Source organism: Etheostoma cragini, chromosome 5 (genome assembly GCF_013103735.1).
Source record: "Etheostoma cragini isolate CJK2018 chromosome 5, CSU_Ecrag_1.0, whole genome shotgun sequence".
Lineage (NCBI taxonomy): Eukaryota > Metazoa > Chordata > Actinopteri > Perciformes > Percidae > Etheostoma > Etheostoma cragini.
The window spans coordinates 2,017,213-2,028,128 of NC_048411.1; the positions used below are offsets into that span (position 1 = coordinate 2,017,213).

At 39.2% G+C, this 10,916-nt stretch overlaps 1 protein-coding gene across 5 annotated transcripts in view; it reads right to left on the reverse strand.

The window, feature by feature from the left end:
* Window positions 1-10,556, reverse strand: part of golga1 (golgin A1) — a 26,018-nt gene extending 15,462 nt beyond the window's left edge. For 2 of the 5 annotated variants that reach the window (XR_004656734.1, XM_034872410.1), the window contains exons 1-8: window positions 10,347-10,556; window positions 9,231-9,527; window positions 6,249-6,339; window positions 4,813-4,887; window positions 2,330-2,427; window positions 2,148-2,180; window positions 787-915; window positions 346-515 (exon numbers count right to left, since the gene is read on the reverse strand). Coding sequence is in view for 4 of the 5 variants with exons in the window: in XM_034872410.1 (XP_034728301.1) it covers window positions 346-515; window positions 787-915; window positions 2,148-2,180; window positions 2,330-2,427; window positions 4,813-4,887; window positions 6,249-6,339; window positions 9,231-9,359 (725 nt within the window). In the remaining variant the exon portion in view is untranslated. The remainder of the gene's footprint in view (window positions 1-345; window positions 516-786; window positions 916-2,147; window positions 2,181-2,329; window positions 2,428-4,812; window positions 4,888-6,248; window positions 6,340-9,230; window positions 9,528-10,346) is intronic. The other 3 variants (XM_034872411.1, XM_034872412.1, XM_034872413.1) reach the window with 3 other exon arrangements.
* Between the last annotated feature and the right edge of the window lie 360 nt (window positions 10,557-10,916).

Here is a 10,916-nt window from a genome sequence, read left to right on the forward strand (position 1 = left end):
GGAAAAAGGCTGCAATGAAACAAAGAGTGAAAAATTTAAAGGGGTCTGAATACTTTCCGTACCCACTGTATATCGCAGTGTAGATACATACTGCATGTAGTCCAATGACGCCATTTACATGAATATTAAATAACCATATGATGACTGGAAAAGTGAAAGAAAGATCCCTGGTTGGCTGGGAAAGCTGCTGAATTTACAAAAAATTGCTTAGTTACTACATATCAGACAACCTTGTAGCAATTTTCAACGAATGATTATGCCTAAAAAAAGGCATAATCTTTCCCACCTTGCTTTTCAGTGCTTTCATAAAAATACAGTTCTTCTGCCTGTTGCATTCATTCTTACCGCTCTATTTCGAACTCCGAGTTGAGTCTGCAGCTCTCCTCATGCTGCTGTTCCAGAGCCAGGAGTTTCCTTTGAGCCTCAGACAGCCCTTGCTTTGCTGACTGAACTTCAGCCTCCTTTTGCTGGAGCTCCTGCTCCCGCTGGCTCAGCTGCTCTTCCTTTTTCAGCAGCTGATAAGACGTAAACGTTAAAAAAAAAATCCCAATCAGAGAGCATACAATGCAAAGAAAGTGCTGCACTTCACAATCACACCTGAACAAACTGTGTGCTTTTTCAAAAAAGCACTTCAGACTTTCCTATCCTGCACTGAGGCTTGATTATTTATTTTAAAGTATAGGTCTTATACTATAGCAAAGAAATGGACAAATAGATGGTAGCAAGCTGCTTCCCTGTTTTTAAGTATTGTTGCAAATCCAACCATCCAACCCCACACGTACACACCATGTGTTTAACTTTAGCGAGCTCCTGCTGCTGAAAACCCTCCAGTTCATCAAGGTCATCCCTTTTCTGGAAGAGTGCTAAGCTTTGCTCCATCATCTCCTCTATCCGGGCTGAAAGGACAGCTTTCTCCTAAACAAACACAACAGTTATAATAATAACTTTTATTTATATGGCGCCTTTACACAACCCAAGGACGGACGGACGGACTGACGGACAAATTTAAGTGTGATTTTACACCTGACGTTCAGTTTGTTTGGTTCCAAACAAAAAACTACCATAGTAAAATAAAGTAACACAATGTTCCGCGTACTTTAAATTGACAGAGCAGGACACACGCACAATACACTCATGGTTTAATTCTTTTTACTTTCTGACAAATCAGGGAACATCCCTACTATCATATAGTGATGGAAATCAATGATACCATGATTGTCAAGGGGTCTTGCGTTTATATATATATATATATATATATATATATAGCTAACTTTTGAATTTGTGCTAAAATCAAATATCTACTGCCCTAACATCCTGTGGTTGGTCTGCTTTGCTCATACACCACAATCAAACCGCACCACACAAGTTTGACTCCTCTACAGGGAGTCTCAGTCTGGTTGTTTAGTCTGAAACTCATTCCTGTACAGTGCTGTGGAGGAGGGCCCACACAGCATTACAGGATGACTGGATATAGCATACTGTAGTGTTCAAGCCCCCCCCATCAGCATATAGCCTTTTGTAGCGTTCAATTTCACACAAACATTCTCACTTGGAGCAAATAATCTCTCACACAACATAACTCTGTCCATCAATAAAAGGATGATAAAAATACTTTGACAGGGATTGGGGAGAGAACTGGCATCAGCTGTATGCTTGGCCATAAAGTGGTATTTCAGACTGGTGGGGTATTTCAGACTGGACGTGGTGCGATGGTAGCTCAGTTCACAAAGACCAAACACAGATCACTTTGCAACATTTGTCAACTTTTAAAAAGTCAACTTTTCATCCAGAATCTTATTGGCGCCCATTTTTGACGTCTCACCCTCGCCATCTACTCAAAACGTAACATTACTACTCTTTGACCGGCTCGAAAGCCAAACGACGTGCCCGTTGTTTTCTTTCTGGCCTAGCTAGATCTGGTGGTTGTTGTAGGTTTTTTTAACGTAACAAGTTGCAACAACATGTAAAAATATACTACAAAGTTTGCTAGGCCACAAAAGAACGTTAGTCTCGCGATAAAAAAAATAACGCCGTTAAAATGGGTTTTGCGTTAATACTGTTAACGCGTTAAACTGAAAGCACTCATTTTAACATGTTCAATTTCCTCACAAATTCCTTACAATTTCAAATTTATATCTAAACCTTACCTTTTCCATTTCAGCCATCTTCTCCATCCATTCCTGCAAGTAAATTATTGAAAAAGAAGACTTTTACTTTATTGAATCTGTAAGTGTAAATCATATTTTACATGTTGGAAGAAAGAATGAGGAAGAGATAAGTAAACAAAAGGCAAAAATCAGGACTGCACAAAGAGTGAGACAGCATTTACCCGATCCTTCTTTTCCAGTTCTAAAGACATCCCCTCTGCCATTTTGGCTCTGCTGGCCTGGTGAGACTCGCTCTGGTCTTGAAGTTTCTTTATGGATGCTGTGCAGCGAAAGAGAGAAAGAGAGAAAAAGAAAAAAGAAAGGGAAAGATGGAAACCATACGCAGAGGTTTGTATGCAACCAAAAAGACATGCTAAATAGCACAGCAGTTTGCACCGTTAGTAGCTGTGAAAAGTTACGAGTTAGATTAAGAAGTGTTTTCATCCCAAAACCAAAGAGAGGCAAAAACAAGCAATGCATGGCAACTAAAAAAAAACTAAAAAACGGTTTATGAAAGCTAACCCTACAATATCAGTGTGTGAACTGAGAAAAATATCCACCCTAAACTAAGTTGTTCTTGAAGGTGCACTGTTTCTTACAACTCACAGAACATATTACAGCTTTAAGACAGAATTCTTTAAAGCTGTAATATTTAATACTTGCGAACTGGCGTCAATATTCAATAATTATTTACCATGACCTAAACCTTGAAAATGAGCTCTGAGAGGGGCGCTAGAGGAAAAGCTGTGTGTTGATTGAAATCAAAAGGTTCATGGCTAACAAGTTCTGAGATATTTTCAGAGAAAAGTTAACATCTTAGCCTGATTGTGTCACTAGAGACTTGTGGAGTGCCCAAATTTCCTGGCCACCTGCCGGTAACCCCACATGTCCAATGGATGCAGCCGTGTCGCTCTTCTGTTGTGCTAATGTGTGCTGAAAGAGTCTCAGAAACATCTTCAAGTTGTTTGTTCTTTAGCATCTGCATCTCAATAAAGTTTTGAATTGATTTGTCAGCATTGCATATTGAAAAAATGTGATGATAAATAACATGCACTGACATGAAATTAATATCAATTGGTGATCAATATTTGGCTTGGCTGTACGAAATGAGGAACATGTGCAGTATGCAATAACGTTGAATATCGCAACAAACAGATATTAAAGTCTACACAGTTCTGCTAAAATGCAACAACTTGCTAAACTTGTTAAATTGAAAACAAAAGGAAATAATTTCCAACATTCTTTTATTAAACAACATTGAATATCAAACTATGGCAGCACTAAAAAAAAAATAGTAAGTTACCTTTTAAATTGCAGTTTTCTGCTGATATTTTCTTTTAACTACCACAAAGATTCTCTGAGTGTCTTTTCAGATATGTCACAGCCTTTCGAGGTACATTTAGTGTGTCAGTTGATATTGCAATGTAATAAAACAACTATATATTTTGTAGCCCAAATATGGGCGTTTATATACACATTCCTTTCCAGGTGAATTTTATTCTTAAGAGGGAGCTGGCAAAAATAAACCTAGGGTGTAAAGAGAGCAACACGGAAAGGAGACCTTCGAGTGAGAAGTTCCGAGTTGGAACAGGACACGGCTGCTCCCAGTGGACATAAGGGGGTTAGTTTGTGATATTTCCTGCATTTTTGTGTTTTACAAATCCAAATTTCAGCCATGGGGAAAGGTCACCAAAAACATTAGAATTCTTTCTCAGGAACACAATGATCCACAGATAGACCAACTACTGTCACAAAAACAATCAAAAATACATAGACAAATCCATCAAGAAATGGATTAGGCACAAAGCAGATGTACCAGTTTCTCCACTGGCAGTGAGCCCAACAGACAGATTTCAATACACCTATAAGACATGTTGATAAATAAGTATCAATCGTTGTTTTAATGGGCATAACCATAGCAAGTGTAGGTAGTGATGGTAGTGAGCTATGTTTATATCACACAGTCTGTGTTTCTTTTACGCATACGTCCAACTGAAAGCAACAGGCAAACCACGTCTTCAGGAGCAGTTACCACGCATTGTAGGGAGTTTAGGAAACCATTAAGTGGGTGTGTGGGGTACATTAAGAGAAAGTGGGAATACCAACAAAGTAGCAGGCAGTCATAGCTCTGAAATCAATGTTCTCAAAAAATACCAGTGTAAAAGATTCAAGGGTGGATTTGGATTAGATTATAAGAAAAAGGATTCAGCACTCCCAAAGCAAACCTCTAACGCCTATGATAAGGATTGGGCATCGAGGACCGATTCCTACTTGGAATTATTTTAATAATTGCACCTCTAGTCGAATCGTATGGAAGATTTGGTTTACAATCTGATTATCATCTGATATTTGGTTCCAAATTTTTACTCGCGAAAGTTCTGGTTTCCGTAGCGGCCGGTCTCTTGTTGTGTTGCAGCCCTGTCAACTCCACTCCTCAAAGAATCAGAATCGATAAGAACCGGAATCAAAAGGCGGAATTAGAATGGGAATAAGAATTGTTAAATTCAAACGATGCCCAACCCTATCAATGATATTAGCATCTGCAATGAAAAAAAAAAAAGTAATCTTCATGGGAGGAGGTGATGACACGCCAGGTGATGGTTATTACAGCGGACAGACAGATGAGAGAGAGGAAGCAAATTGGCAGGAGAGTAGAGGTACGTACAATCCTGATGCGTTTCTAATGCAATTTCAAGCTTGTCCTTGGTCTTCTGCATAATTCGTAGCTGCTCAGCATAATCTAGTGTTGGGAAGTAGGGTAATGGGACACGCACGCGTGCGCGCGCGCGCGCGCACGCACACACACACACACACACACACACACACACACACACACACACACACACACACACACACACACACACACACACACACACACACACACACACACACACACACACACACACACACACACACACACACACACACACACACACACACACACACACACACACACACACACACACACACACACACACACACACGTAGGTGAAGGTGAAGAGAGAGGCAGGAGAGAAAGTGAATAAAAAGGAGAGGGAGAAAGCAAAAGGGAAAACATGATTGAGAAATAATGGAAGGTAAAACTAGTAATGATTTTCTTTACTGAGAAAACCATAGTGGTTGGCATGAGAATGTGCAACCTTTAACCACTTCTAAGGGTCCTCAGTCACAAAAGCCACCCAAAGGAAAGATGAGCTAAAATACAGTGTAGAGTAAAAACAACCAGTGTTTCATTCCTTTTTGGAACATTTTGAATGTGCAATGTTTGTCTAAAGGATTCTTTTGTTCATTTAGATGGCTGGTCCTGTGGTTGTCAATATGTCTGGTATACAGTATAAGGTAAAAAAGAGACGCATGCGAAGTAAAATTGCTAGTTTATTTGAATTTGGCACATCATTTGCAGTCAAAAGTTGCCTTAAAATATATCTGGAACAAACTTCCAGAAAACTGCAGATCTGCTGCTACTCTCAGTTCTTTTAAATCAAGGCTGAATACTTTTCTTTTTGATGTTGCCTTTCTTTAACTGGTTTTTAATTTCTCTAATGTATAACTTCTTACACTGCACTGTAACTTTTATTATTGTGTTTTATCTGTTTTTATTTTTTAACTGTAATTGTTGTGTTTTATCAGTTTTTTATTTTTAAGTGTTTTTACCTGCCCTGTTGCTGAAATGTGCAATACAAATAAAGCTGCCTTACCTATACAAATAAAGCTGCCTTACCTATACAAATAAAGCTGCTTTACCTATACAAATAAAGCTGCTTTACCTATACAAATAAAGCTGCCTTACCTATACAAATAAAGGTGCCTTGAAAGGCAGTAGCCTGTTATGTGATCATTTATTAAATAATTTGCAGGTAAAATAATTCTGTGTCAAATATTTAGCAACACTGCAATTTTGGTTGAAGTTTCAGCTTTCCTTATACAGAATTGGCCATTTGATATCATTCTGATATTCTATTTTCTTAGATAGGATCTATCGCTTACAGGTACAAGTTGGTCTTTTTAAATTGAAATGACTCTGATCCTGGGTGCTGATCTCTCCTGAGAGCTACAGGCTGAATGGCTCCAGCTGCTCACACTACGGCCGACATGTCCTACCTGATAGCTTGGCTTCCAGCTTCCGGATCTGATCATTCCTCCTGAGAAGCTGTGCGGGCAAGTCGTCCCTGGAGCTGCTGCCATCAGATGCCTGAAAAAACATGCAAAAACACACACACACACACACGCGTGCAAACACACCACACGTGCAAACACTCACACACACACACACACACACACACACACACACACACACACACACACACACACACACACACACACACACACTTAGGAAGTAGCACTTCATATTCAACCTTCATAGAGGGGTGTTTAAGGGAAATATATATCTGAAGTAGCGGTTTACCAGTCAGAAATCTTCAGGTCATTCTATTATTAACAAAATGAAAAATGTACTTAAGTACAGTAACAAAGTATTTAGCCACTATAGCCACTGATTATATGATTATTAGCAGTAAATAGCAGTAACCAATACAATGAAAGTTTAACAATTTTAAGAAAAATTAACATTTTGGAATGTTACTGTTGGAAAAATACCGTTCCATAAATGCTTTTTATGCTTTTTTCTCTGATCAGTGTTAAAACTGTTTGCATTGCTGCTGTTTCCATCGGTCTTGTCCTTGTCTGGAGCGCGGTGTGATGCTGGGAAAAGAACAGGCGCCCCTGGACTGTGAGAAACTCTCATCATTACGGCTTTGTTGTGACCGCGTGATTTATCTCATTCTACATTGTATTACAAGAGCTGTTGTAAAAAAGCTTTTTCGGCAGTCCTTTTTCTGTACTGATGCTGTGAGTACTGTAAAAACTGACCTACTTGCAAGTAAACCGAACTTCTTATAACTTCAGCGGTTCCTGTCTATTCTTGATAATGAAATTATTCAAACATTTACAAAATCCACTGCATAACTCTGTTTAAATGCTCTAAGCTACTATTTAATATATGAGACATATTAATATAATCCGCAGTAAAAGAGTCAGATAGTGTCTGGGGCGGGACATTAAGTCAGACTCAGTGGTGGGTGAAACTGAAGCAGAGGGACAGACGTAGCCTTGCCTAAAATAGAACACTTTTTAAATAATTAATTTTATCAGTTATTAGGCAAATTAAACACTGATAAAGAGAATCTGCAAATTGACAAGAAATAGTCCGATAATCGGCCAGAGCTGAGATTCGGTTTATCGATTATGGCCTTTCGTCTAGGACTGCACTGCGATCAGAAGTGGTTCAATTTCACAAGTGGTCCGATCACAAGAGTGTCCCCCAAGACACGTTTGGAGACACATTTTACTGCCAGGTACGAACACCTGTACCTAAAGCAAAGACTTGTGGCCTGTGTCACATGTTAGCTGGCAGTATTGCTACTCAGCTTCACTAAATAATTCAGCCAAGTGCAACAGAGACGGAGCTACAGCCTCGGTAGTTTTACCCCAGATATAGACTTCCTTTCCGAGCTCTGACTTCAAAACCTTATGGGAAAAAAATTACAAAACACGTTATTATATCACTATGTGCACCACTTAAAACAGAAAAATACAAAAAGAAGAAAAACGCTGGAATAAAACACATTTAAAGTCAGCTGTGCTGGTGCGCTGTTGTCAACTGAGAAGGAATCAACAGGGCTTCATGTTGGACTGGTTGGTCATAAGCTTACATGCTTGCAACACAATACAGTGTCAGTCACACCCAAGACCTGATACCTAGACCACCTGACTGGTGACTATTCACAGAGTTCCTATCACTGCATGGACATTAAATTCCTGCATTATTCTGTGGCTTTCCAGAACTAATTCAGAGTACAAGTCCAATTCAAAATCCAAATTTCAGGAACGGGAGACTTCTTCTTCACCCAGAGAAAGAAAAAGAAGATCAAAAAAGAGCAAAAGAGCGGCTTTTTGAAGCTTGAAGGCTACCGTAGCTGTGATACGTACTTTGAACTGCGTGGTGCAAGAGAAATGATTGATATATGATCTCAACGCTACCTCAACCTTTAAAAAATTTAGTTTTGAATAAATCTTTTGGTTGTATCACTGTTATGGGACCCAGATAATGTAATAATACAAAAAAACAGCCTATGAAGTAAACAACGCCTCTTTATTATCATAACACACGTTTTCTAACTGTATCCCGTTTTGTTTTATCGATCACCTGTAAAAAAAAAAAAAAACATCCTGTTGTAACAGAGAACTGTGATGAGATCACGGATTGTTTATGGACTGACTTTTTTTGTATTATTTCTTTTATAAGTCGTTTGCTGACAGATGCGTTTTGATAAAAGAGACTGGGAAGTGACATGGGAGGCCTCTGGAGTTCGACAGGGGAAGCGGTTGGTGTTTAGGGGGGTCTGTTTTCGCAGGCTTGCTAAATGAAGTCAACTGCGGGATAAAACGTTTTTGTCTCTTGGGATTTTTCTCTGGACTACTGCATCATCCCTTCAGCTAAACGGACTGTGGCGAGGTTGCGGAAGTTACCTGTGGGACTATTATTGACGTCTCGCCACGCTTCACCTGGCATCTTTGCGTTTTGTTTTCTAATGAGGAGGACTTCTATTCTTTATCCGGACTATTTAAGTTAAATGAATGAACATTTAATCTGCTGGGACATTGGGGTTTTGGGAGTTTAAATGTGTGTGGGAGTCTATGATCATGTTAAATATGTTTGTATGAAGGAGTAGTGTGACCAATCCTCACGCAACCCATACCTGTGGGTGAGGCCGACGTTTAATAACGATGTATTTATAATACACACTGTTAAACCCATACCTATGGTCCTTCTTTCATATATGAACATGTTTATTAAGACCACTTAAAGGCAATTAGAGGGTTTGTGTTGTAGGATTTAGGTGCGATTTTAATGAAAGTAAGCAGGGTTAAACTGTTTTCCCCTTGGCAGATATCAGATCCGCCCGTTATCTTTATTTTTAGCGTGATGTACTTTTCTCTTGCTGTTTGGTGTAAGGCAAACTGTTGCAAAAACATTGTGAAGCAGTAGGCTAGTGACTGGTGATGATTTCACAAAGTACTTACAAAGTCATCCCCGGAGTCTGCCCCCACTGAGGTGATGGATTCCTTGCTGATGGTGCGTGGTATACGAACCCCACTCCGAGGTGCTGTGGCCGCTTCCTCTGCAATCTTCTTCTTCAACTTGGCAAACATGTCTGTCCTTCAAGTGTCTCTTTTTGAATGCAATTTACAGTTCCTGGGGAGGTACTACACAAGATGCATGGAGTTTATGGCTCCTTGTTTAGATGGCTGAAACAGTGCCGCGTCCTTATGCAGTACCACTCAAAACAAGCTTGTACTGGTAATTCCATTCTGCTACAGCTAGGAAAAGAAAAGAAAAAAAAGACAGTTATCCAAATCCCAAGATTGACAACAGTAGCTACTTGTCTGCAACAGTCACATGTCACATTGTTGTAATGAGCCTAACAAGATCAAGATATTTTCGGCTTCTATTATTATCATCATAGAATGGACTGTCTATTTTGGCTTATAAATGACATATGCCAAATGCCAAACATTTTGACTGTGGTTGTGTGTCTACTCTCAAGGCTACATCTAGCAAATAATCTAGTATTTCTGATGGATACATTTTACTTAACCGTAAAAACAATGTGATATAATGTGGATTGGGCCAACAAAAAGTTTTTAACAGATGTCTAATATTTTGCTGATATTTGTATTACTAGATGACAAGCTTCTGAGTGCTTCATTTATAATACAAACTGCACCAAACCTCTAAATGTTAGATATGCCTTTCATATGGGTTATGAAATCTAAATCTGGAGTACGTATGCAGTTCCTCAAAAATGATTGCACTGGAAAGTAAAACTAGACATTGAGTTAAATTCATTTCCGGGTGAGATAGTGTATCCTAACTAACGTTAACTCAATCTTATAGCCAATGTGTGGATACATTCTTAACGTTTGGTCACATATTGCTGCAATGAAAAAGCTCAGCCTGTTGTGTCTCATTAGTGTTTATCATATTAGAAAATGTACAGAACACTGTCAGACTAGCTATGTTTTGACAGAAAGCTGGGTAGCCAGCTAGCACTTCTGGCCATAACAATGAGTGTAGACGTTACCATCACCGAGCGATGTTAGCTCTCGTTAGCTCACTCGTTCATTGAAGTCTCTTACCATGTTAACTTCGATAAAGTATCAGTCCGTGGCGTTTTTAAATGTTCACTGAACGTTTGTATTTTCTCCTGGACACGTTGCACTCATAGACTAGCTACCGTTGTGTCAATAGATATGTACTCGCTGGGGGTGTCTCCTCTGTCTGACAAGCTAGCTGTTGCTAGTTGGTGAGCTAAACCAGGATCTTTGGCTACACGTAATCATTAGCCAAACACAGATGACTGGAGACGTCACGGCAGCGCCTCTGTTCATTGGCTAGCAGAACTTTTTTTTTTCTTCTTTCTTTATTGTACAATGGGGATACAAACAGTCAAGGCACAATGTGTTTGCACCATAGACTGTATATTTTTGGTTTGTACAGTGAGAAAGTTTATACACCCATGTCAAGTTGATTAAAAAGACGAAAAAAAAATCTTGGATCTTAATGCCTTAATACATAATATTTAGGAAAATCCAACCTTTTAAGGACACCAAATATCCTTGTGAGTGAACGTATTGAATGAACGTTCTTCCTTAAAATACAGGGGGTATAAGTATACACCCTCCCCCTATGTTAAATTCCCATAGAGG